Below are 27,147 nucleotides of genomic sequence, written 5' to 3'. Positions count from 1 at the left end.
TGTCATGGACCGCACGGCCGAACGATCAAGTCAGTTCAGTGGAAGCGATGCAGTGTGTCAAAGATCTCGTACGTCTTCCGTGATCGACGAGTCCGTAGCGCATGGCGTCGGTAGCTCACTGGTCACAAATCCTGGCGAGCCAATGATTTACGATTCACCAACTCTTCACCGCGATGACGAATTGTCACAACCATGTCACGGAGGGAGCATCGTAGCTCCCATCCCAGTGATCGATTTAATTTAACGCAAAACATTGTCGATGCAAAGAGATCCTAAACTTCAATATCATCAGAGATTTCTGCCGGGGAATTTTCGATTCGTCAACCCCGAAGCGATTCATGCATTCATGACTCCGCCGGACTCGATTTGATACGGCGATTGCGGCTCTGATTGGAGCGGGAGATCGCCTCGATTTCACTTCATTCAAGGAGCCCAATCATCCCAGCCCGGAACTCATTGAGCCGGGAGCTTTATCAATCATACAGGGAACAAGCGAAGCAACGATTGGCCATACGAAGTGATATACCCGCTCTAGCAGTACGAACATATTCTCCTGCTGCTGTTCCAAAAGTGACCGCCCCGGGCCGGAACGTGCTCATGGCTAGTAGAGCACCAATCGAACGACTTCTCAAGAGGAAAACGACGGCTCGTGATCGAATTCTCTCTGCCGGAGGCTACCCTGAAGTTTCCCCGCGGATATCCACCGCGAGCTCGAGCTTTCTCGGAAGTTTCCGATCTTCGGCGGATTTCAATATTCTCCTCGAAGAAATCACGAGCTAGCCGAGGGTCAATCTTCCGAGAATCAGCCTCTGATGTCTCTTTCATTACGAAGAACTCGATAGCCGGGAAGCGCCTCTCATTGTTCAGCTTGACCGAGTTTGCGGTTAAGCAATCCCGGGAAAAAAGGAAATATGAGACATCATCGTGCCGATTTCAAGTGATCATTATTCGACTATTGTCTCGATCTTATGCTGTTCAGGGAGATGGGTCTACGATGACGAACACAGCCACCCAATCTGTGAGTCTAATCTACGTCGTCAACAAGCCGGCGCCCGCCTCGTAAACAATATGCTGCCCGCGAGAAAGGCTCTCCCGCGATATTCTCGACGGAACACATGCCCAGATTCCGGGGTTCAATGGATCGACGATGAATGAACCGACTCGCCGAACGAACAAGGAATCAGTGGAACCGGATCGATGATCTGAAAGCTCGAGGAATTGTTCCGGTTTTTATCGAGCACTGTTTTTGGAGTTCGGTGAGCTTCTCGTCGCTCCTTATTGTGAGGAATCACTGGAGTCCCTCCAGCGCATAAAATCCTCGTCTAATAATTCAATCTGCTTTTAATTGAAATTATGGAAATGAGTGCAGTGCACTTGTTGAGAGAGCGACACACCCATTTAGTCTGTTCACGGTCATCGATTCGCTGTCGCCGGCCGATGGTGCAGAGTAGAGGTAGCGCTTCGATGTTCATCATTTCTCTCCTCGGGGCTTTAATACCACGTTACGCAGTGAATGAGGGAGACCCCGCTTCAATCCATCATCCTCGATAGGTATGAGGCTGCGGTCATGACATGAGAGTCGTTGCGACGCAAAGCCCGTTTTCAAAATCGGTTCCATAGCCTTCTCTGTGACGACATTTCTGGCGCTGGCTGGGGTATCCCCGGGAGACGTCTCCGATGGGGAGATCCATACATGCCCTGGAAACTCACGGCTTTCGGAGGCGAAACCGGAGTCGACTCGCTACAGAATCGGAGTCTCTCAATTTCCAAGAAAGACCCCATCAGAGATCAATCTCTGACAGAATTCTTTCCCGCATTCCATCAACCTGCGGAGGGAATGGAGGAAACGGATGCGATTTTTACGAAGCGCTTGCTTACGAAGAGAATCCAGGCTCTGTTCTGCCCTGACTGGGATGCACACATCGCATTGAATTGTCACAGGAAGCCCTCGGAATTTGTGATCGGAGAAAATTAATAAAGATCCAGAAACCGTTGCTCGATGCGTAGAACGGATGCTCTTTAAATATTTCCCCGTCAGGGCGGCAAAAGAGTCGGCGCTTGTTTCAACGGGAACATGACAGTAAGGCCGGGGATCGACCTCCGCTTGGGCTTCGATGATTTTCCGAGCGCACTGGCCTCGCGAAATGTTAGGGAAGTCAAGTTGAGCGAGTCATCCGATAAGTGAGCGAACAGGGAGCCGGTATGGAGTTGGTTTTATTTTATTATCAGAAAATATAGTATGCAGCTGTATTGATCGATCATCGCTCGAACGAGCGGCAGGACGGCTCAACAGGACGGCGGAGGGAATCGTGTACTGTTGGCCGTGGCGTGCTTCAGGCAAACTCTTGGGGAAGCGGATCGACAAGGAAGGGTCATGTGGAGAGTACGCCTCAGAGAAGGGTATTTCGGTGGAGGGAAGCCACCGTCGCCGCGCGTGGAATCGTGTTCACATTCAGCCGCGCTGTCTGTTCGGGACGCTGCGTGAAATAATGCACGTTGATGCGTGATATAAGTTCGCTCGCTGTGGAGTCTTACTTGAAGTAATTACCTCTCGAAGTGGATTGTGCGTGCCTCCGTTCTCGTGCCTACAACTCGCTCGTGAATCGAGCGCTGTGTTCGCAAGTGTGATTGATTGTTCGAAGTGATCTGCTCGTAATCCTCGGTCGATCGATTTCTTAATCGATTCATAAATTGATACGTGGCAGACGCATTGCATCTGAACCTTTGGATAAGAAACACAGGACCTGGTGGAGGATCTCTCGAAGATTGCGCCGGGAGTTGCGGCATCAAGTGAGTTCCCACCTGAATCGAAAATATAGATGATGAATGATTTGATGCTAGGAGCCCATCAGTTAGGAAAACAACCTGAGTTCTTCCCTCCCTCTTCCCTGAAGCCCCGAAGCTCTAAGTGAGAGCAGCTTCTTCGAAACGTCGGGGGTTCGCCCCATTTCATGCCCCACCTGACCCGTCGAGAATATCAGCCCGAATCTCCCCAATTCCTGTCAGACGACGGCGCCTCCCCCCTACCCCCTGATTCGATGCGGAGTCCCGTGCGAGCGATAAGATCTCGTGAAACAGTTGAGCACGAGTCTCCTCTCTGGGCGAACGCGACACCAAGTCTGATAAGCCAAAATAGCCGGTTGGATGCGACGCTTATATTCAAGAGCAGAGTCTGACATCACAATGGGGTCGCATGTCGAATTGAGGAAGCCGGAGTTCTCTCGACCCTTATCAGAAGAGAGCCGCGGCGGAAACCCGCAAATGTCCCAACAGCGAAAGACCGCAGCGGCGCAGATTGGAAAAGGATCTCTGGATAAATCGCTGATCGTTGCAGCGATTCAGACATTTTCCCCGATGCGAAACCTCACCTGCGACACCGCTCCACTCGCGAGGCAGGAAATCGCCTCTCAAGGTTTCACACTCGAGTTCGTCTATCAGCCGCAATCACGCAGTGCGTCGAGTTCCGATCTTTCGGAAATCAGCGTCGATCGGCGGACGATTGCGACGGGCCACGGTCAGAGTCCCTCCTTTCTTGTCGTTATATTCGTTCCATGTTATTGCTTTTCCCCGCCGTCGACTGCGCTCATCTTCGCTCTTATCGCTGTTGTTCTTGATATTGTGATTAATGTCGTTTTTATGGTCGTCTCTTGCACTCTCGCAGAGGTCCTCGTCGTTCTCATGGCGAAATTCTGCAAACCGAACGGGCCCACGTTTGTCAAGTCGGACAACGGCTGTTCTTCTGCAGCCACTCGACATCTTTAAACGTAATCGGTTCTATTCCTAGTCCAGTCATTCATTTGATGTTCATGCCCTGGGAAGAAGTTCAAGCGTATTCCCCCAGGGAGATCGTCCGATCTGCCGACGAGCAGGTCAGCGCCTTCGACGGCTGGTTTGTGCTTGAAGGGTGGAACAACTCCAGCGGTGACCGAACTACCGGAACAAAGAACTCATTTATGTAAATTGGATGCCCCGTCCTAGTCTATCCGTACGGCGGCTCTGACCAGCCGGACGGTCGGTCTCTTGCCCTGTCCGTCCAGTCCGAAAGGCTGAAAAAGGTTTCCCGCTCTCTGGAGGCTCTATCGCTCAGTGGGAAGAACCCACATATTCGCAGTCAGGGGCGGAGTTTCTCAAATGAAACCTGCCCCGTGAAGAAAATCGGAAAGCTTCTTTGTCAGAGCATGCATCTTACCCTCATTAAAAAGATGTCCATTTCTCGATGGAGTCCCGCTCGACAGAGGGGGAGCGGCGTGCAGGAGCGTACCCATTCCGGAAATCGTGACGGATAATCAACCGAAACTTCTTCCGAAGATTCCGGACCTGGAGTCGACTCATGTAGAAGGAAAATATTCAAATGAAGCGGAATAGGTATTACCTGTCCACAGCGTAGTGGGAATGCTACGGAGAAACGGAACCGTTTACGAGAGAGAGCTCGAACAATCTTCGTGAGGTCAGAGAGCAGCGGTGGAGAGGGAGTCAAAGTGAAGCGATAGAAATCTAGTGGACTTCGATCGGAGGTCCAGCTCAGTCCGAGCCGTGTCAGGATTCCGGAACTTTATTTGGGCTCTATTCGCAAATGCATCCGAGTAGAGTTCCGGAAGCCCACCGCAAAATATCCTCGTCAGAATGGAGTCTCACTTTCAAACTGGCCTCTTTTTCACGGGAGAAATCCATGTGGCGATGAATACGATAACGTGTCTGCTTATGGATTCATGATGATTATATCGGGATTATTTTCGAATATATTTTCGGAGAGTCGTAGATCTATCAGGTCACTTTGTTTCACTGAATAACCTCGATGTAATCTCCCGCCCCCGATCCAGGACGCACTCACTTCCTGCTCCCTGAAAGACTTTCAAATATCTTTCGCGCAATAATGAATGGCCAGAGCTCTCAACGCTCCGGCGATTTTCTTGATCGGTCAAAAATTGAGCTTTTTGGAGGGCCGATCGATTCAACCTTTAAAGATCTCGGCTCGAACGAATGTCAAAAATGTTTACGTTCTCGCCAAATATTATTCCGCCGAATCGCGAGCTTCTTCTTTAGGAATATCACAGCGACGCAGTTTCTCTTGCTCAGAAACAGGCCACCCGTGAGATCGACCGTTCGTACGTACCTTGGCTCAACAAGTCGCTCGGCTAAGTAAGCTGACAATCTGCCGACCTTGGAACGAATCATTACGCCGTCGGTGTCGTTCCTTGTCTGTGTTCCGATCTTACCGCTGACCTTGAGTCGCGTGTCTGCATTCGATAGCGAAACCGTCAATCATTCCCCTGGTATCATTTATTATCATTGCGGATACCAACGCGGAAATCACAAGCGATAAACGGTGTGGAGTGCCTACCCCGCCCCCATATCGACTCACTGTGACTGATTGTGACTTGGAACGCTCTCTACGCCGATTGTTAGGCTACACATGACAAAGCACCGACGTTTAACTCGCTCTGTCGGACTGCAGTCGATACGGAATCAAACAATCAACACTCGTCGAGCGATCGTTCTGAATCGTCGGAATCGTTTTGAATCACAACTTCAAAGGCTTTAATTGTCGGAGCAACGACCTGGTGGCTGTTTCGCCGGTTCTTTGATTGATCCGCTCTGAACGAGTAGCTACGCATACGCGGACAAGCTTGTGCTCAAGAGCGTGTTCTTTGTTCGGAGGTAGCTCAAAAACGTGGAACTTTTCCGAAGCTTTAGAAATTTTCCCTCGCATTGGAGCCTCGCGTTTCCTTCAGCTCGCTAGATGCCCGGAGAAGTTCAGGAGCATCATGCGCTGCCGCTTTTCCCCTTCCCACCAGTTCTTAATCGAGCATAGTTCTTCCTAAAAATTTCTCATCGGGGGAACTCAGGAAAATGGTAATTGTTCTCGGACGTGCCGAATATGAAGTGAGTTCCCGGTGAGATGCGGAACGCTAGACAAACCCACTTCATGATGGAGCCTATTAGCCTAGGCTCTGCTATTTTCCGGATTATCCATGGGAATCTAGCTCGACTGATATAGGAACAGTGGAGAGAGGAAATGGAGAGTCAGCTCGGACGAACGCAATGCCACGATCACACAGAAACAGCTGATGGTGGTTGAAATCCGGGAGCTTGCAAACCGGCGAGCGAATCTTCGGTGCGTTCCACTCTGCTTGGGACGTACGCGGGGTCATCTTTTCGGAGATGGTCGACGGCTTCCAGACATTGGACCTTATGTCTTTTGACTTTTGATCTCTCTCAGCCTTATTGCGACGATCATGGCGATGGAGAGATGGGGAAAGAAATTCCCGAGCGGCCGCGAACCCCTTGCGAAATCAGTGTGCATAGAGCGAAGATTTGTGCTGAATTCGCTCACAGGTTCTGTTCTAGTTTTGGACCCAGGTTGGAGCTCCAAGTATGTGCGGTAGCGATTTCCGTCTTAAAACTAGGCCCAAGGTTTTCCTTTTCTGAAACTTCCCCTTCTTCGCAATCCGAGTTGAGGAGCTCGGCAGGCGATCGTTCCAGCCCCAGTTGATGGGAAACGATCAGGCGAATTTCGAAAGAGTTCTCAGTTTCGTCATATTTTGCGATATCATCCATTCCGCAACTGATCTGCTGGCGCTCCTCCGGCACCCGCCACTCTCTGCTCGCTCCCTCGTGTCTCTTGACGTGAGGCGAGGGATCTACGCGGAGAGTTGGGCGCTTTATTAATAACGTGCAATAAGTTTGGCCATATGCATTTATTTGCGCAACTTCTCTTCGGCTCCGACTCACGTTCGGTGACGGTACGCCGCGCCGCCGTCGTCTGCGACTACGACGACGGAGAAGACAAAAGAGCAAAAAGACAAAGGGCTGAATGTCAAGCGCTCCGAGCTAATCCCATCGCAGCCCGCACAAAGCCCACAGTCACTTGAACATCTACGGCCACTCACGAACAAAACGATTCATCCGATTCATCTGGCGAAGTTGGAACGCGCATCCATCCATCCATCTATGTATGTATGCGGAGATTACGCAGATTAAGTCAGTCAGACACACTCATTCACTCAAACTCGGGACACGCGGAATCATGCTCGGGCTGAAGAACACTGAAGGCGTCCGAGCGAAAGTTTTCGCAAAACAGAATGCTTGTACGCTTGTTTGGTCTCGTTTCCCTGATTTAATTATCGCGGCGGCTGTGCTCTGTTTTGCACATAATGGCGCGGCAAATGATTTTCAAAAGTTTAACGATTAAGATGAATCGCGGGGAGCTAGAAACCTGGAAAATTCCGGTTGAGGGCGCTCGGCATGGTGTCGAGAATATCGTCGACGGTCAATAGAGGAAGATTCCCGACTCCCAATAATTATTCACAGGTACGGGCGGAAATACGCGAATATTTCGATCGGTACTCGTAGCACCTAGGCTGTGATTATTGAAGCTCATTGCAAATATCCGAGAGTTTGAAAGGAGACATCTCGACTCTGATCGGGACGTATCGCGACACCGTGTCGGAGGGACTTGACAGGGACGTCGGCCGAGGCAATCGGAGAGGGGTGCGAAACGGAGCTCGGACGATGGAAGAGAGTCCGTGTGGGAAAAAGAACCCCGAAGTTCAGGATGAGACAACGAGAGTAGACAGACGAGAGAATTCAAGAGGAACGACATGGAGCCAAGGAGAATTTCGGTAGGAGAGATAAGGAGCAGCGAGTGCTTAACGATCTCGTCCGATATCGGCTGGCTGCCCCTTGGTGTCTGTGAGAGAAGAACGGGGGGTAGCTCCGGGTCCGGGAAAATTTGCGACGCTTAGATGGAGAGTGGTGGAAAAGAGGATAAAGGGAGGTACGGGAGGGGAACTGAGTAAGCTTTCCGTGAGAAGTCCAAAGTTTCCGTCGGAAGCCGAAGGCGCTCCACGAGTGACTCGTCTTTTCGGCCGCGATGATGTCTTTCGGAGACAGGCACGGGAAGAGGGGAACTAGGTAAGAAGCAGAATATCGGGGGTAGGGAGAGGGGAACAAATTGAAGAATAAGGCGGGTAACATGGTCGGCGAGTAACAGCGGGAGGGAAGGTTTGGAAAGAGTTTCGCGAAGGACCCGAGGGGGAAGAGGAGCGGGAAAAGAGAGAGCGGAAAAGGACAGCGGAAGTGTGGAAGAATAGGGAAATAGATGAAGAGGCTCGGTGTGCCGGAGAACAAGGAAGGATAAGCGGGATCTCAGGTTGAGTAGAGCTCGAGCGAGCCGTAGAGGGAGGACGAGGAGGAATAGAGAAATGATGTGGAGAAGGAGCAGGAAGGAAACGAAGGAAAAGACGAAGAGAATAGGAGCTGAGCGGGAAAAAGGAGCGGAATACTCGATGGCTTAGGGAATCGTGGTCAATACCTCTCATCGAGCGTATCACGGTGTTGTCACAATAATATCAGCATCCCTACTCGCTCGGAGAGAGAGGGGCTGTATCATGATAGTCGTAATAGTTTCGTTAACAGACATCCGTTAAGTTAATGAATCTCGCCATTGACCGATGTTTCCGTGTGGAGTAGGAGGAATGGGAGGTCTTCAATCGGTAATGGAGGCCTCGTCGACCAGCTTCACCGCTCTATCTGAATCGCTCGTTTCCCATCCGGCCCATCCATTGTTTTCATCTACCTTGGGCGAATTCCCCTCCGGGATCACCGACTCCGGTAACTTCCATCGTTCCTCACCTCTATTCCCGTCTCGGGTTCACTCCGTCTTTAGGTCGTCCTTTCCCGACGCCAACATGTCTCTGTCCGGATCCTCTGTTTCGCCGCCCTCTAATTCCCTCGAAACCTCTCATCCTCTTGAACTAATCGACTCAGTGTCCGATCGCTTGTCAAGCGGCTCGTATGTCGGCCTCTCTGAGCAGCACTTCTGCGCTTTTTCACTCCGCATCGCATCTCTCGAATCGTCTGCGGCGATCAGTTCGGGCTTCCTTAGAGTTGTGGAAACTCGCGAAGGATTTCGGCGACTCCGGATTCTCTCGGAGAGCCACGTGCCTGACCTAAAGCAACGTCATTCCATGTAGAAGAAGGCGCGCTCGGAAGCGCCGACAAAGGAAAACCCACCTTGATCTGAGCTGAAGACAAAGTCTTGGCCCGCGAGACCTGAGCGGGTCGGCAGAGGGAATCCGATTCAGTCAGCCGACGGGATCTTAGAACGAATACCTGGCTAAGTGGCTAGCTGCTTGGTCTGCTACTTAGTCCTCTGAGCGGCCAGCTAACTAACTGGCGGGGTAACTGTGGGGGATGATAGCGAGAAGGCTTCATTATCCGACATCAAGAATCTTCAAGCGGACCTTGAGGTAATCGTGTTAGAAAGCCCCGGGGCCGCGATGCCCGCTCGAACGATGCCGCCGCATCGTTGGCTGCGCCCACTGCTGCTGCTGCTTCGGTGTCTGGTTCTCCGTTGTTCTTCCAAGAATATCTGAGAGGAACTCCACAGGACGCATCGACGATACTCATGAGTGGGCGGAACTGGATTCAAGAAAGAGAGGTTCGAGGAGGTCCCGCCATACCGTTCCCCAGCTCATTTCCCCCATGTCCGGTGGCTGCTCCGTTTATTCCGAGGCGGGATAATTTCCTTTGAGGTCGAAAACTGGGAACGCATGTGGCGAAGACTACTGCGTCTGATCTTGGACCGCGAGCGGAGCGGCATCCGAATTTCGTTCAGAACCGTTCAGGAACCCACGGACCAACTATCTTCTCCCGGTATTGTCTTACGGGAGCTTCTCATCCCTTTCCCGTGGGCAGCTCGTCGGATTCAGCTTTCGTAGCGCTACAATCTTTCCATGATACTACATGACTTGATGATACATCATCATGAGAAACCGACAGAGCAAAAGTGTCACCCGGGAGTTACCTGATGAATCAAAGCCAGAATCCGATCTTCCAAGTCGACAATCATAACGCGACCCCGAACCATCGTTGTCATCGAAGAGAATCAGGAACGGCTATCCTTATTCTACCAAAACTGAGGTGAAGGCGGAGGGGATAGATCGTCCACCGATCAATATTTTCACTCCTGGAGTAACGACGACGGTATTTAACAGGGACTCTGAGACTTTGAGATGTACACTTCATTAATACGATGACTCATGCGGAAAATCTCATCATTGGCGGCGATTAGCAGTTCCCTTCAAGAGATTGTGGACGGAGTGCAGCCCCGCTAATGTGTCGCTCAGCGGAGAGATCTCGGTGGATATGTGGCAGCGAAACTCAGGCGGAAGATTTAGAGATAGGCGAGCTGGGCGAAACGTCTCCGTAGCAATCCGTTGCGCACGGATGAGCCCTGTAAGCAATTTGCTCCCTCAACGTGTAACAGCAGAGCTCCCGAGCGAGAGCGTGCACGTCGCGTCGGCGTTATGCTCATAGGCGAGGCGAGCCCCATGGTGACTGTTTCGCGATTACTCTTGATTGACGTTGTCTCGTTCTACCCAAAACGCCTCCCCGGAGCCGATCATGTCTCATGATTCCGACATGGACATTCAAGGACAGCCTCGTAGAAGACGGCTCTGAGCGTGACAGACTGATGTCCTAGAATCATCCACCGAGAGAGGATTATTCCAACATAAACCGGACGAGGTTGGCGCGGCGAGGGAGGCATATTCCCCTGGAGGCTCCGTGGAGAAAGAGTGGACGAGGAGAATTCGAGAAGTATGGAATAGAAATGAGGTTCACGAGTAGAAGGGGGAGGAAAGTTTCGATTGTCCTGTCTCCCGCCGCTTTCCCGGAAAACTTTCTCTCACGTTCTCCGCAAAGTTCATGCGCTGCTCTTCTCTACACGGAAGTTTCATTCGGAAAGGTTTTTCCCTCTCCTTGTGCTGATGGAATTTGCATGCTTCCGCAACATCGCTAGTGCGACCGCTCGTGGTCGCGCACCCGTAGAACCTACCCGCTGGGCGGTCGTGACGCGGTGTACAAATGCGAATTCGTTGCGGTGTTTATGTATGATGGTTCGTGTGTGTTGCTCTTTGTTCCTCGTCGTCGTCGTCGTCTTCTGCTGCATTTCCGCGCTGTTAGACCCCATCGCAAAGCAGTTTGTCGCAGCTGAACTCTGTTGGCCCATCAAACGTGCACAGTTTATCGCGCGTTTCCTCCACCTCTGCTCTTCCCGCTTGCCTGCACACTGTCCGTATAAAGTTCCGTGAGCGCTCGGATTCCTTGTGGTCCAAAGTCCTGCTCCAGGTCGACATAGGTATTTCCTACCATGGTGATGTTCGTCATTATATTCTCGCGAATCCTCTTTATGTAGCTTCGGTGGACACCCAAGGTATCATCGTCGCTCATGTTCAATTTTTGTTGAATTCCTTTGGTTGAGGCGCCGACGGATAGCAATGAGATACGCTCCGCTACCGTGAGTCAAATTCACGGTCTCCTACAAGCGGGGGCATTGAGGCTGGGAGAACTCCAGTTCACGAGCGCTCGCAGGGAACGTTTCCATATGTATGTCGCCGGTCACAGGAGCTCGCGAGCTCTGCAGAAGTTCGGCTCAATCGGGCTCTGCTTGAAAAGAGTTCCCAACATGGTGAACTCACGCTTCGAGCCCCCTTCGGCCCGTAATCGTCGTAGGGTTCAGATTTGATACGCATCATTCTCGTGTTCCACCACTGAACTCTGTATCTTCACCAAGTCCCACGTGTCCCGGTCCTGTCTTACGTTGCTTTCGGCGGGTTCCAGATCACGAGCTTTCCTCTTCTGTGTCCTTGCCTGGGTTCCTTGTGAAACCACCATGAATTCGCAATTTCAAGAGACGGTCAAGAGTATGCGACAGGAGAGCTTTCAAAACAAGTGAATAACAAGACATCGCATCGAAGAGATGTCAAGTGGAGACGATCGCAGCGAAGCAGAAACAAGTTTCCAAGAAAAGGCTTCTACACCTTGGAAACCTGCGAATGTCGAGCTGGAATGTTCGGGATGCGCTTCCCTCACTACGCGTTATCAGCAAGAGTCTAGGGCGTATTGTATTTTTCGGGAGACAGCTTCTCCCCATCTGCTCAATTGTTCGCCGCGATCGAGAAGATCAAGTAGCAGTCGACAAGACGGGAGCGGATCGGCAGACAGGTCAGAAGTCACCGAGAGAGGTTCATAGAAAAATCGAGGGGAAGATATAGCGTTCAGCACAAAAGTGAAAAAGGCAACGCCGAGATGAAAATCCCGAGTCTGCAATGTTCCCCTGTCGGCTTCTCTTGGCTTCGGATAGCCGGACCGTCAGAGGAGCCGAAGCTTTGACCTCTGACCCGGTTTCCGAAACTGTTTTTGGTAGGTGTTGAAGGCGAGTATGTTGTTGCTACGCTCACCATCGCATCCACCTAGGCAACAGCCCCATCGACGACCGGAGGCGAGTCAGTTTCTCCAACCGTACCGACCTTCAGCATCGATCAAGCGGGACGGCAATGTGGTTTTTATGCGACTGGGATACTCAACCCTTCGGGACTTCCAGGGACTCTGTTTTTTCCACTAGCCTTTCATCGGGTCTCTGAGGTCGTCGCTGCTGCATTATTCGTTTTAGGGTCAGGTGTGATCGTTACTCCGATCGGGAGCGGCAGCCTATGACTGATTAGGCTTTCTTAGACTGATTAGGCCCGATGACTATCTCCTGGAGCTCTACCCGAAATGGAGAAAAGTCTCGGTGCGCCGAGTCTCCGTGGCGAGGTTCTCGACTCTCGACTGGAGCTCCGACTCACTTTTTCCGACGATAAATATTCAGAAGGGCGCGCGCGGTTCTAGCTCGGCCGAGACAGGCGCGCACGAACCATGAAGGGGCTGGACAAGCCGAATGAGCTCCAGAAACGAATCCAAGTAAGATATGAGAGGTGTTGACCTGCTGTCTGGGAAGGGGCTATTAGAAATACGCGGCGGCACGTCATCTCTCGTGACTTCAGTCTCTCACTGCGTCCCGTCCTATCACGACGGCGTTCATGTTTTTGAAGCGAGTGGGACGCACGGAACTCACTAACCCATTCGAACATTTACCATTCACACGCTCGAAAGGCGAGCTGTGCTTTCTCATTCTCTATAGTTGAGAGAGAGAGAAGAAGGTCAGCCCTTATCGTGCCGCGGTCATTCCTTCGCTGGCTCGACTCAGTCAGCTTTACTTTGAAGTGGTCGAGCCAAGGGACGGGTGGCTGGACACCCTTGTCGATCAGGATCAGCTGACTTCAATCCATGGAGCTCAATGTTCCCGGGGATTTCGGCAATCGACCGGAGCTATCTCGGGCGCGTCCCCGATTTGCGGGACTCTCGATGTTTCCATTCTCGCAGCATTGAAGTGATCGTCGCCCACGCATCCTTACTCCGACCGTGTAATTTTTCTTCCGATCGCGGAAATATTACTTCTCCCAGGAAGGAATAGCGGGCATCGACATCGGTGTTGGTACGGCAGATAAGACTAATGATGATTGAGCAAGTACATGCTGCGACATTGATCCTAACTAATGGATATAATGCAGAAATGGCCTTCCGTGACCACTCGGTAATGGAGTCTGAACTAGCAGAGTGTTCGACTTCAAATTTTTTGGCGTATTTTCCGAGATCGACGTGATAAATTGTCAGAGCTCGCTGCGTTGAAGTGGATTTGACTTCTCTGGATGAATGCATGAAGTTTGGAGCTAGCTCGAGGTCATCCTGTACGCTTCCACCCCGGATTCCAGCCTGACCCCTGCACCGAATGTCGCTAAAAGAAAGTATGCACAGATAAACGCAAAGCATCCCATGGATATGCAACGAGGCCCCCGATTCAAGGCTCCTAGTCAAAACGCACGGGGATCGGATGGACTGGAGGCGATGATGCACCATAGAGTCCATGATGACTGCATCGCTTTCTCGATCGTTGAACGTTCCGGAATCCATCCGAGAACAATGGAGTTCCCCCCTCATATTCGTGAAGGAGATTTCCCCGGGAATGGACTCACTATTCGAAGTTACCACCCACCGCGACTACGTCGACACGGCGAGCGACTGTCAGGGGTCCGCTTGTCAGCCTCGGCAAAAGCGGCGCGGATCGAGCCGATTCGGCCGCACGACTACTCTACATACATCATTACGGGGGTTCCATCGCCTATCACGCTCAAAACTCTCCGGTTGACGAACCTGTCGGAATTCAGGAGGCGCCCACGAACGCTGTCGATCTCTGACGTTTATAATTTATAACATTCATAGGAAGTACATACATACTCAATATGAGCACTGATGACGTTACAGACTCATCGCGGCCAAATGGTTCGCACTTTGACCCAGAGTAGAAACTTTCTGCCACCATCGGAATCAGTGTCCCTGAGATTCTACCTTCATCAAACATTGCGAACCAGATCAGGAACCCCAGTTCTGCGGGAGCTTGTTCTTGTTGTGCGGATTTGCTCCTCGCTCCGTGCACCTCATCCCCCCTTGACGGAACCACAGCTCTAGTGCGGTCGGGAATGCGAGTGGCAATGGGTCTGATTCGGCTGGGCAGAAAAATGAAATTGATCCTGAGCGATGAGCGTTACATCTATGGGGTCATTGTCGCCGGATGCGATCATCGATACGCGGGTTCTGGCAGGGCCGCCCGGTGCGATTTCTAGGGAGCAGGAGGCGCGAACCGAGGCCCAAGGATTCTATTCGGGTTGCTTGATGGACGACTCGGGATATCCAGGCGGAGTTCGCACTTGATGGATTTCGGGACCCGGGAAACTAGTCTCAGGCTTCGCACATAGTATAGCTCTCGATTTCGGATATTTTCTCAGCTGAGAGTAGTTCTCCCTCATTCATCCCCTGGAAATGACTGGCATTAGAACCTCCGGTTCTCCGCCGCGACTACCCGCAAGCTCAAGGGTCTAAGGCGGAGAAAAACTGAGCGGGGCCCGCCAAACACGCGTCTGGGAGGGCAATTGTAATCAAAGGCGCGAAAGTGATCGATTTCGCTCCGCAAGATACGGATACGCGGATCGCGCTATTGTATCGTGACATTCGAAACGCGTCCTTTCTACTGAGAAGATCCGGACCTTTCACACAGATACACATTCGGCGGGTGGACAGAGTCGTCGAAATGTTTTGTTTGTTTTGGAAATCCATTCAGAAAGATCCGGACTTCGTCTCGGGGACCAGAGCTCTTCGAGCAGCTTCCGTCTGTTTGAACGACTTCAAGTCGGACGAGCTCGGACAAAAGCGTATTAGACGAATTAATCGCTGCCTGTCTGCCGGAGAAGTATTCGATCCCAACGAAGAGAGGAAAGGGCGCTGATTCAACACTGCGCCGCCGTGTTTGCTCGAGATAGATCCACCAGTGAACACAGCGGTTGCTTCGAAAGTTCCGTCCCAAAACTTGAGTGAAGGCAAAAACCGTAGAGACAGAAACAAGAGAGGCTACGCTGCGATCCTCTGGAGGAAAACCAGGCGTGATAAAAGGTTTCACAGCCTTCGCCGACCAGATGACGACGACCGCGACGACGGAGTCGACACCGAGAATGTGGCCTCGGTGGAGAAACGACTCACGAAAGATGAAGTCTGGAGGCCGTATACTACGTTTCCATCCCTCGCGGTCTCGGTGGGATTAAGGATCGGAAATACCGCGTGGGAAGACTCTTGGGCTCCAGCCTCGATAAAAAATAGAGCCCGAGCTTGTCGGGAATTGCAGTGCAAACTTCGAGCAGAACCCAAAATACCTGAGAACATACTGTCTATACAGTTCGACAGCACTAATCAGCCCCACTCGGCTCAGTGAGTGAGTTCAACGACTACGAGAAGTTCCGGGAGTAGTTCCTGTCTCCCGACTGCTCCCGGACGAGCTTCGTTTTTTTCCGTGATCCACTGTATTCAGCTCAGACAGGGTCCAGTGCTTTCTGGGCAGTCTCTTGGTCGACCAATAGGCATGATTTTCGGCCCCGGACTTGTTTTGACTGGCCAGGAAGTCACATATCATCGTCACCGACCTCTCAATCGTGGGTCTCGACGTCGAGTAGCCATCAAAGCCTACGGATATTGTGCTCTCCCGACGATGCTCCATCCAAGACACATTGCGGCAGCAAAAACCTTACCCCTCCCCACGCCCATGGATTGACCTGAGCCCTCGACAATGGCGTTGTCAAACCTAAATGTCAAACTTCAAGCTACTCAGCACGACATCATTCGTATTCCGCATACCAATTGCGTCTAGAAAATCACGAGCTCCGCCGCAGACCAGATCGTATCTCCTGGGAGCTGTTCCCCGAATCTCAGCCGTCCCATGTGGGAATAATTTCTCGTGATTTAACTTAGACAGCGGGCGACTCGATAATTCCAGAGGAGGCAAGACGGGAACACGGGTACACGGCGGGTGGAAAGACGGCTGAACTCATTTACAATGCGGTCCGAGCTGTTTATCATTTAGAAGACAGCTCGTTCTGAACGTGCGGGAGGACGAACGGAGCGGCGCGAATTCCGCAAACTGGGAAGTTGCGACATGCTAAATGGTTGTTGCCGCACCTTGATGGACTCACACGTCCGAATGACTTCTAGCGTCGACTTGCATCAGCCGCCGACATAAAACTCGTCCATACGAGCCGTCGAGACTCGTGCGAAAATTTAATTTGCCCTCCTCCGGCTCACACGTTATCATCACGGTTTCGCCGTCTCCGTGGGGCCGGTAGAACGCGGTCGGTGGCGAGTAGTGGCACGACGACGATACGTCGAAAGTTACGCGGCCCGGTAGAATCGAAGATGTCGCACGGAAAGATCCATCAGGCACGCTTGCTCCGTCCGCCCACAGGTGGTGTAGGAGCACCTGTTTTTTGCTACTCGAGAAAATTATTCTACGATCGCGCCGCTTTCGATTACTTTGAAAGCGACGGGGGAGTCTCGAGACTCGGAAACTGTTGAACTTGCATCGAAACTTTTTGATCAACGAAACGATGGAAGGGAAGAGTGAATGTCACCGGACTGGCGATGCGTTACCTTTCTCCCTCTGCTTTTAAAATAAGACAGAGCTCTCCCTTCGGTTCGGGAGCTCGACTCGACGTCTCCAATTCAGTAAACGGGGAATTTCGGCGCCAAAGTCCGTTCCGTCGGCCACACTCGTTTGTGGGCACTTTCATAGCTTCCCACTTCACTCGAATTACAACGTGTTTACTCTTGTGGCTCGATGCACTTTAATACTTTGATTGGAGCCGCTGTCGCCGATGGGTCCCTTTCGCCGCCGATTTTCCTCTTTCTGCTTGAAGCCCTGATACCAGTCTCTCGAGGGCCGAGCATCAAGACCTCTCGAGTCGGCTTTGACTGTTGTGCAGAGAGCCCCGCGACTCGTCCGTCGTCGTCGGAATCCAGTGATTCGTTGCGCTCAAGGGCTCAGACAAAATAGAGAATGATTGATGGCTCCCTCCATCCATCTGTGGCTGGTGGCTTCACGCTGACGCAGTCGTACATCGTTTGCGGTTCGCAGGGGCTTGGAGCCCCGGCGTTGTCTTCTGACCAACTCGGATCGATCGTCGGGCCACAGTATAATCTCGCAGCTCGTCGATACATTGTCGCATCGGAGCTTCTCTCAGATAGCGACGCGGCGTTCCGAACCTTCGTCCATTGTTCAGGTCGTGGGTCCAGTCATTCCTCAGCCCGAGCATTCGGACAGAGAATCGCCGTCGCTGAGAGAAGCGCATGGCTGGGTTTTCCGAATACGGCATGCGACGGCGACGTGAATCGACGCATTTCGGGCTCGAGATAGATACAACGTCCCCCGAAGAAACCGAGCTGTAACGATCGACGTCCCGATCTCTCTGATGCTGTAATTACCGGGCATCCGGAAGAATTAGTTGTCACGGAATACATCGCAGCTCAATACTCACACGTCATCATCAAATCGTGTTCAAGTGACCGAGCGGTCTGGAGGCACGGAGGGGAAGGGGGATGGAGGGGGCCGATTGACGCGCGAAGGACAAGCGAGCGAGGTAAAGAACCCCCCCCCCTCGTATCGGTGTTGCAGGGGAGCGAAAACAGTACGAAGATCCGGTGGGGGCTGCTATTGCCTTTCCATTGAGCTTCCCGCTGCGTGTTCCCCTGTGTCCACAGGAACCCAGCTATTACAGGACCGTTCGGCGTGCAGTCAGTCACTTAGTGAATCGAAGAACAGGCAATTTGTTGCGATGGTCTCGCTCAGCTTGCATGCGTACCCTTTTGCGACGAGTCCGCAGCGATCCGAACCCTTCTTCGTGGTCGTTGCGTGGACTGCGAAACGGCGTGTTTAACTGCAATCGTAGTCACCTTCATAGTCGATACTTCGAATTTCTCATCGGAAATCGAATAATCGCATCGCTCATCATCGTGACTTTGTGCGAGAGTCATGCTTGCCCCGATTTTCGAGGGTCCAGTCACCGTTCCCGAGGAAACAGCGCAGGAAATTTAAGCTCCTCGTTTTCTCGGGAGGCGTTCTAATCTCCCGGCAGGCAACCGAGGCGGTGGAAAACAGCCGGACAATGGGAGCTAATTTAATGTACGCGATAACCCCTGATCCGAGCCTAATTGCTTATTCGCAGATTGAGATCACTACCCGGACAAGCAGAACAGCGTTTAGATAAAAATCGCATTCGGTCGTTGTCAGTTGTCGCACTACACGGAAGTAGGCAATCTCGCGAGCTAACTTGTGGCTTGGCTTTACGTGCGGGGATTGTTTTGATTTTTATAATCCGCCCCATTCGGCCTGTGGCTTGGTCAGATGGTTTAATTTTGTTCTCGTGCTTCTGGTATTAAAACTGACATAGCGGATGGTGTCTTGCTCATAAACGAGTGCTTCTCTCTGATGGAGTTTATTCACGAAATCAATGTCCCCGCACAACGTTGCTCGTTACACCGTGTTTCTCGTCGGCGGCAACCAGAGACCGGTGTTGCGACATTTTTCCCGATCCGGAGCTGAAGCTGCAACTCTCCCCCTTGTCGATCAGCATTTCGTCGGCTCAGGATCACCTCGAGCTCACGATGGGAATTTTATCCGGAGGCTTCAGCGGGACGTTTTTCCTCCTGTTCCCGGTCGAACGCCGCAGCAGCTATCTCCAAGTGAAGCGAGCAAGCCGACCCGGGGCGACCGCCCGAGGAACGCAACCTCTGGCTTCACTGAGAGCGTGTGCGAACAAAATTGATGACTCATCCAGAGCGCAGGGAGAGAATTCTAAACAAATATTCGCCGTGATAAATGACGCCAGGCTAACGAGCGCTCATTGATATCACTTTTTCCTCCAGAGTTTTTCCCGCGGCTCCTGACGTTACCGAACAGGCGGCGCTGGGGCAGCAGAAGCGGCAGCAGCAACAACAACAGCAATATCATGACTTGCATGATGATCATCGCGGGCGAACTTCTGAAACATACGCTGAGCAAAGCAAGCTCGGATCCCGGTGGACTGAACGGAGATCTCTGGGGTGTCGGAACTGAACTGCAGAGACGTCGATAGCTTAGGTGGTTAGGTGGTGATACGGCGTCGTGAAACGGGCCTCTCCGGCCGTAAAACGCGGACCAGGAATGGATGAGGCAGGCTTGACCCCTCGATGACCTGGAAATCCAAGGGAGTCTGCACCAACTCGCTCCACCCTGACGAGAGCAATCCGAAAACGTCAGATGTCTTCCGGGATGTGTCGTTATGAACTCATTCCGATACATTTCTGTGGGAAAATCATCGTCGCCCGGATAGACCGACTTTGTCGCAAACAAATCTCGGCGAGATGACTCCCGACGATACCCGATGGCATGAATATTTGGCATCGAGCTCGGAGATCGTCAGGAATTCCGTCGCGTCTGCATGCTCCTTCCTCGGTGCCTAGTTTTCACTCGGGAGCTCATGCGGATGTTTCCCATCTCTTGAATTTACTCGGGCGCATCTCGGTCCCGCCATCGATTTTCGTCGAGCAGCTTATTTTTGATGAGTTGGCAACATCTGCCCCGGCATCAATTCCCTGATCGGATTCAGCTCCATACCTGAATGTAAATCCCCATCCTAAATATATTCGAGTCGTCCTCGACCCGCGACTCGAGCTTCGATCCCAAGAGCTGTAAAGAGAGTCCCCGACCGAGATTCGGACTCTGATTTCTACATATACATTTAGACTAAATCCCCTTCCATTTCGAGACTCGATGACAGCCCTTCGAAATGTCTATTAAGGCATGGTTTTTCCCGCTGGGAGCTCCTCGAGCTCCTCGACCAGCTCGACCGAAAAAGATTCGCACGTAGCTGGGAAACTTATTAAAATCAACTTTTTTTTCAGGCAGCGCTGAGACACTTCGAGTAATGGCGGGAGGCTGACTCAACGTCCGATCGCAAGGTGCGTTGATCTCGACCGCGAAGCCGCGCTGATTCCTAGCTCTTTCGAGTCTGCCTATGAGTGTAAAAACCCGAACGCTTCCGTCGCTCTCCTTCTCGCACATCTGCTGGAATCATTGGATCGAGAAGTATTCACGCGGATGACATCGCGCTCATCCGCTGGATATCAATCTGAGACACTCTCCGTGCATGCTTGTAGCTGCTTCAGGAGTCCCAAATTCGAGCTCAAGCGACACGAGCGATCATGGCCGAGCTCCGGAGAAACTCTCGACAATTTGACGGTCTTCAGTTTCCAAAATGCGTCACTGTGACCGCGATATCGGACTGGGCATTATCGGGAATAGCACCCACCAGCTCTGACCCCGGTTTCTCGTCATTCTGGATTTCGTGACGTGTACCGTGCTCAAAGGAACTTTATCCCTTACAGATGTTGCGCTGGTTGAACTCGCATGTCTTGGTGTGGCTCCTCGTGGCCGACGTCATATCCGCCCATCAGTTCGGATGTCCACAGCGCATCCCGGGACTAACATGTCAATGTCACGAACGCTCCCGGGGGCTCGACGTTTTGTGCGAGAAGAGCCCCATCGAAAGAGTCCGGAGTTTTCTCCTGCGGGTAAGTAACCACCTATAATTCTGCTTCTCCGTCGTCCTGATTGGCCCTGCGGAGCGATATCCGGACACGGGGCTGGGTCGGCACTTCGCTCGCGCGGCCAGACGGTCCGTCGGTCACTCGTACATCTCCAAAGTGGAACCGCGAAACGTCCACATTTTTGAGTTCGTCATCAAAAGCCAGCCGGAAGTTCTTGTCGCCACGGGACGGGGAACTTCGATGGAGAACTTACTGCGGATGAATGAGTCGGACTGAACGAGGGCAAGTGCTTGAAGTCGTGCTGCGGACCTCGGTCGTTTAGCGGGAGACGCGCTGGACGTGACGGAGTGACGACGCTGTACCGAGGTGTCTTAGGCATGCGCATATAGATTGCTCTTTACAGTTGGTTTGCTGACGTTGCGAGTCCTGCCTTTCCCACCTACAGAACCCGATCCCGCAGGACGACGGCGTTGAATCAAACTTTCCAGTATACATTCAAATGGCCGCCAGCGCTCTGATGTAGGCGGACGGGGAGAGCGGGAAGGGAAAGTGAACGAGAATCATGAGGAGAAATGCGATAAGAAATAGGAGTTGTCTCTAAGTCATCCGTCTTCGGACGGCACTCACGAACAAGAGTGATGTTCCTCCTCGCTTACCCACTCACAAGTGAACAACACAAGAGCAAGCTTACCTGGCACCTGGTCGTTTTGCCTGCGTATCGACCGGTGGGGGCTCGGATAGCCGCAAGACAGGATTCCATGTTCTCTCTCAGTCAGTCAGCCAGCCGAGACGAGCCCAGTGCTGGAGGAGAATCACAGAGCGGAGGAGCGTCGTCGTTGGAGTAGAGGTAGCAAGTGTGGGTGAAGACCTTCGATTATTAGCTTGTCCGTACTCGTGCCCGGCCGGGAAGAAGGAGATGGACACCGCCTCGGGGCGAAACCCTACGACGAGACAAGAGGAGATCGTCTTCGAGAGAATGATGCATTCGTGCAATAAATTCATCCAATATGCGAGCGCAGCGACGCGGCGAAACTTCTTCTTGTGTCCGACGAGCCGCTGAACCGCGTTCATGATCGAAGTGTCTCTCATATCGTTCGCCCGGACACAACGCGTCGAGTTTCCTCTCGCTGGCCCTACGATAGGAAAAAGAGAACCCAGGACCGTCCATGGGGGACTCGACCCGTTGGGTGTGTCCCGTTTGGACTCGATTCTGGGAATGATCCCTCGGAAACTCTCGGCCCCGGAAGACATACGCTCGAGAGTCCGACTCCAAGGGATCCGAGGAATGGAACGTCCGGCGGATAGAGCGATGGCGGGTGGAAGAGGAAGCAAAACCAAGCCGAATGTGACGGTAGACCGCTTCGGGAATAACGGAATTAACCCTGAACGACCCTCGGAGCCGAGAGCTTCCGCTGGGACCCTTGACGAGGATAGAGACGGCACGGGGATCCGTTCATTCCGCACAAAGAACGGCGGGACGGAGTTACGAATGAGTGAAAACGAGCTGGTCTCAAAATGAGATCCTGCGCACAATTTAACATGCGCTCCTCTCGGTGATGCAATTTCAAACTCGTGGGACGCCGCCGTAGGCCGACTAAATGATGCAGAAGAGCTTCTGGTGCGTGCGGCCGCTCGCCCGCGAACCACCGCATCTCTCGATGAAGATGCGAATAGGATAGTAACGATAATAGAGGCACATGTAGACAAGCAACTAGCTAGTTGAGCAGCAGCAGGAGGAGGCATTTTGTGGATTACAGGTTGTGAGTTACGACCTGCCGTGATGGGCTATCCACAGTTTTGGGTCTCCTCCCCAATCAATGCGCCTCCCACCGGAATATCCTCTTTACGGGAAAAAAAATCCTCGCGGAGTTCACGGGCTCCACAGAGCGGCGACCGTGAAGAGCTCCGAAATAGAACGCAGAGCGTAATCGTCCCCGAATTCGAAGCGAGTCTAAGGATCTGGAGACGTCCCTAAAATGTCTCTGCTTTTCAGGTCGCGGAGCAACAAGACGGAGTGGTGTATCTCAAGCTGAATGGGAACTACCTCGGTTCGTTCCCAGAGGATCTGCTCTACGGGCTGGACATCAAACATCTCATGGTGCACGAAGCCAATATGAGCTCAATACATCGGGATGCCTTTCAAGACCTTGGCGACAAACTCGAGTCGCTCGATCTATCGAAAAACCATCTCACTGAGGTAACGCCTCCGTCCGGATCTTCAGCTCGTGAAGGTCCGAACTTCTTTATTATTAGTCTTTCTTTTCCTCTCGGTTCGCGAGACGGAGGAACAATACCAAGATTGACCTCCGGAGCCGGACGACGCACGACCTACGTCAGACACTCTCGCTCACTCACGCAAACAACAAATCAACGGTTTAATGTTTACAACGTGTCGAGACGTGACAGTCGATAAAAAGGCCGACCATGAATAAATTCCACTCCATCGTCTCACTCCTCTCGATGGAGTGACCGGTCTAAGAAGCTCCTGGCTCTGCGTGGGAGCAAGCTGGCATAATTGCGTGTTTGCCACGGCGTTTTTTCGGCTCGACCTTGACCGAAAAGGTGCTGGTTGTCAAGAAATTCACAAGATTAGTGCGGAAGGGAGGGGAGGAAGGAAAAAAAAACACTTTTTCTTGCCGTTCAATTGGATCAGACAGAAGCGTAACGACGGCTGTCTTTGTTAAGAGGATTAGCTGCAAAAAGATCCGCTCTATGAAAGCTTCCGCTAAGCGAATTATGCTCGCGAGAGGCAACCAGAGCAACGCATACCGTGAGCTCAGCTTGTGCCATCATCAGCTGACACATGCTGACGACTGTTCTTTGCGAGCTACTTACCGTCGAACAGCTGCTCAGCCTCACCGACCTTGTTAACAGGTTCCTCGCCTGTTTCTCCTTTGCAGGTGCCAACCGAATCCTTGGAGAACCTGAAGAAACTGGTTTCTCTGAATCTGAGTTTGAATCAGATCACAATCATTCGTCCAGAAGCGTTCCGAGGAATGCGCGCGTTGATACGACTCTCACTATACGGAAATCGAATACATAGCATGGACCCGCAAGCTTTCAAAGGCGTAGGAATAAACCTCACGAGGTTGAATCTAGGAGGAAACAACCTCAGTAAAGTTCCAGTTGAAGCGTTCGCCCTCATAGAGTACCTGCACAGTCTTGAACTTCACGAGAACAACATCAGCGTTATTGAGACTCAGACCATGCCCGAGGGTAAGCAACCGTTACAGATGCTCTTGCAGGTGTTGTTCCTCGCCCCGAGTCCTGCAGCAAGTGCCGCTGCAGGTGGCTGACCCTGGCGGTGATAAGTTCTTTTTCGCTGAATGACGCTGCAAATGGCCTACCCGGGGCAAAAGAACAATGCTTTCTATCATTGTGTGAGTGAGTGTATGTGTACTAGGGCCGGAGACTTGGACAACGAGAGGAACCGAAACCAGGAGTAAATGTGTGTTTGCTGCCAGTCGACAAGCACTTTGCCACCGGTCGAGGCGGTCAAAAGAGCGGAAGTTCGGGCCTCTCCGTTTCAGTGAGTCGCCGCCTTCCGAAACCCGTTCATGAGTCCCCCGTCTGCGAACACTTCACGAAACCAACCGACTCACCTACCTGCTAACAAACACTCAAACGCGTCCGGGCGCTCACACGGACGGCCAGCCGTACGAGGAGCGAATGCAGGTGTAGAGTACTTACTTAGCCATTAAGCAGACGATCCAATGCTGACTAATGCCACGCTGCCGGTGGACACAGTCCACGGTGGAGCAGCCAGGCACGTGTTTACGCATCCCGAAATCCTCCCGCCTCCGACCTGCGAAGTCGGGTGTCGAGACCTCGATGGCGGTATCTAAGTGAATGAAACCCTCGTCGATCAAGACGGTGTTTATCGCAACATCCCTCGGGATACTCCGTCGAGGGTGCCATCGGACAGGTGGTCGATGAAACATCCGTTCTCAGACGATTCTCTCCATTTAGGGGACACGTATGACAAAGCATCACTTCCGGCATGAACGGCCGTTTCCGTCGTTCTCCATGGGTGTTTCAAGGTATTGCTCTTGCCTAACTCCACTCCGATTTCCAGCTCTCGACAAACTTAATCTCGCCGACAATCAGATTCGAGTGGTCGGACCAGGATCCTTCCGGAAAATCTCGAGTTTACATCTCCTCGACCTGTCGAGGAACGAGATCACCGAGATCCATCCGGATGCATTCGCCGAAATCAGACGTAAGTACCGACTTCTGAAGAGTTCCGACTCCCGGAGACCCGCCGCGGACCCGATTCAGAGGAAGCTTCCATCCAAGATTCTCGAAGCCGCCGTCCTGAATTCAAATCACTCGGAATTTCGATCGCTCCGGATATTTAATTGTTATCCATTGGTACGCATATCGTCTTTCCCGAGGCGCGGATCGGGTTAGATCTCGGAATTTCGTGATCGTCTGGCGTTTTCTAATGATGCCATGCTCGAGGTTCAGACTCCGAATTCGGAAGGAATGCTGCCCTCACTTCATGGCCGCGAGACCAAGGCGGGGGCGGATGTCGACGCGCAGAAGCTTCAGCCGCGCCTCCGAACGCGGGTGGGAGCCGCGACCGGAATGTGCAACGCGCCGCTGAAACACTGTAGAGATCGATGGGAGCGGCGAGTTTGGACTCGCAGAGAAGCGTTCCGAACACCGCCAGATGGCCAACGAAGTAGGTAGAACAACGGGATAGGCGGGGGCGTTTCGGAGCGGCTGGAGGAACGCGAGGACGGAACTACTGCTTGGGAACAAGGGCTTGGGGTTTTGGGCGAGGGGGGAACGCCAGCGTGCCACAGTGGGATGCTCGCCACCCAAGTTTTCGGAGCAACTCAGCGAGAGAGAGAAATGTTTCAGAATCGATGCAATGGATCAAATTAGGCCACAACCATCTGACGGAAATTCCCACGGTGGCGCTGAGAAACATGACAGGCCTCCGGGAACTCGACGTGCGAGGCAACAATATCACTCGGGTGGAGAAGGACGCGTTCGCCACGTACAACGTCAACATTCGCTTCCTGTATTTGATGAAAAATCAGATCGAATTCCTGCATCCTGAGGCGTTGGCCAGCCTGCCACGCCTCGAGTGGCTGTACATGAATCAAAATCGTTTGCGGAGATTAAGCCGGGAGATTTTCGAGCCTATCGTCGACACGCTCATTATCATCGACGTCCATGGTGAGCAAGGATGATCGAGCATGGGAACTCACACGAAGCCTCAATTTCCAAAATAGATCTTCCCTCGCCCGATCGATTGACTGTGTGTCTGTCCCCATCGCAGGAAACCCATTGGACTGTGATTGTGACCTTTCATGGTTCTACAAATACGCCACAACCATCGGGAAAATCGTCGTTTCGCTTCCTCTCGAAACAAAGTGCGAAACCCCGCAGCATCTGAAAGGTTTGTGCCGATGAGCTGGAACTCCCTTCTCTTCCGACGAACCCGAATCACCGCGGGCTTTGAAGCGCTCTATCCAATTGAACTCCCTGAATTCGGGATATTAGGGATCTCTTTCCCTGTCAAGGAACTTCGAGGTTGTCACGTCCCACCTTATATTTCGAGCGCGAATTCTTCTCGAGAGAATGTGAGACGGAGGGCTACAGTCCGGCCATTGCTGACAATTGACTTCGTTTCAGGCACCCCGTTCAAGAGAATCGACCTGCCCTGCCTCAACGGTGACGGGGCTCGAGTGGTTCCAAGAGAAGGAAACATCCTTGTAACGCTCCTCGTTATTGCGCTGTGGAGCCGATGGTAGCACCTCGGGCCGGACACCCGACCTGTGAGAAATCTTGGCATCAAGTAACCCACAATCTCGATGAGCTCGGTCCCGGTTGGAGCCGTTGTTACAGTAGCACAAGCTGGAAGTCCCCTCAGAACCCCCCTTACTTCGCGCGAGGAACGCTTGCATCGTTTCCGATCCCTCACTGTTACCGTTCAAATGATGTCATGAGGAAGCGAGTCGAGGATGATGATCGAAGATTAACCGGACGGGCGTCACCACGTTATCATCCTCAACCCGAAGCCATCATCACGATCAGTGTAGATACCATGCAATTCATGAGAGGAGTTTGAATCAGCTGTAAGGAGAATCTGATAAGCTTATCTGATTTGGTATTCCGGAGAGGAATCATTGGAATATCAATCAGGTGATTCTGTATCAATTCGTCGTGTCATCTGGTGATTCATCTGATCAATGACATTCAATCAACCGTAGGATATCCGAATGAGATATTCAGTGATCGTCCGGCTGATCGAGAGAGCTTGCACTCGATGGATCGCTCAAAATGATTTTCAACTGACCCGAGTCGTCCAGGGGAGCGATTGAAATGCATCTACATACCTAATAATCG

The 27,147-nt window shown here is 52.2% G+C and overlaps 1 protein-coding gene across 1 annotated transcript; it reads left to right on the top strand.

Moving 5' to 3' along the window:
• Positions 1–2,732: 2,732 nt before the first annotated feature.
• Positions 2,733–26,782, top strand: LOC100907229 (leucine-rich repeat-containing protein 70). The gene is made up of 9 exons (XM_029111494.1): positions 2,733–2,790; positions 20,143–20,199; positions 20,626–20,811; positions 22,781–22,984; positions 23,688–24,003; positions 24,863–24,993; positions 25,641–25,974; positions 26,078–26,197; positions 26,434–26,782. Exons 3-9 carry the CDS (start codon positions 20,626–20,628, stop codon positions 26,550–26,552), a joined length of 1,410 nt encoding a protein of 469 aa, XP_028967327.1. The 5' UTR covers positions 2,733–2,790; positions 20,143–20,199; the 3' UTR covers positions 26,553–26,782.
• Positions 26,783–27,147: the final 365 nt, after the last annotated feature.

Source organism: Galendromus occidentalis, unplaced genomic scaffold, assembly GCF_000255335.2.
Source record: "Galendromus occidentalis unplaced genomic scaffold, Mocc_1.1 scf7180000077443, whole genome shotgun sequence".
NCBI classification, from domain to species: domain Eukaryota; kingdom Metazoa; phylum Arthropoda; class Arachnida; order Mesostigmata; family Phytoseiidae; genus Galendromus; species Galendromus occidentalis.
This window is presented reverse-complemented; position numbering and strand designations above follow the sequence as displayed.

What these genes read in the sequence shown, in the direction of transcription:
- LOC100907229 (XM_029111494.1), top strand. Translation starts at nt 20,626, where the DNA reads ATGTTGCGCTGGTTGAACTCGCATGTCTTGGTGTGGCTCCTCGTGGCC. An exon ending in TCCGGAGTTTTCTCCTGCGG is followed by an intron (nt 20,812 to 22,780) that starts GTAAGTAACCAC and finishes TCTGCTTTTCAG; the next exon opens with GTCGCGGAGCAACAAGACGG. An exon ending in CATTATCATCGACGTCCATG is followed by an intron (nt 25,975 to 26,077) that starts GTGAGCAAGGAT and finishes TCCCCATCGCAG; the next exon opens with GAAACCCATTGGACTGTGAT.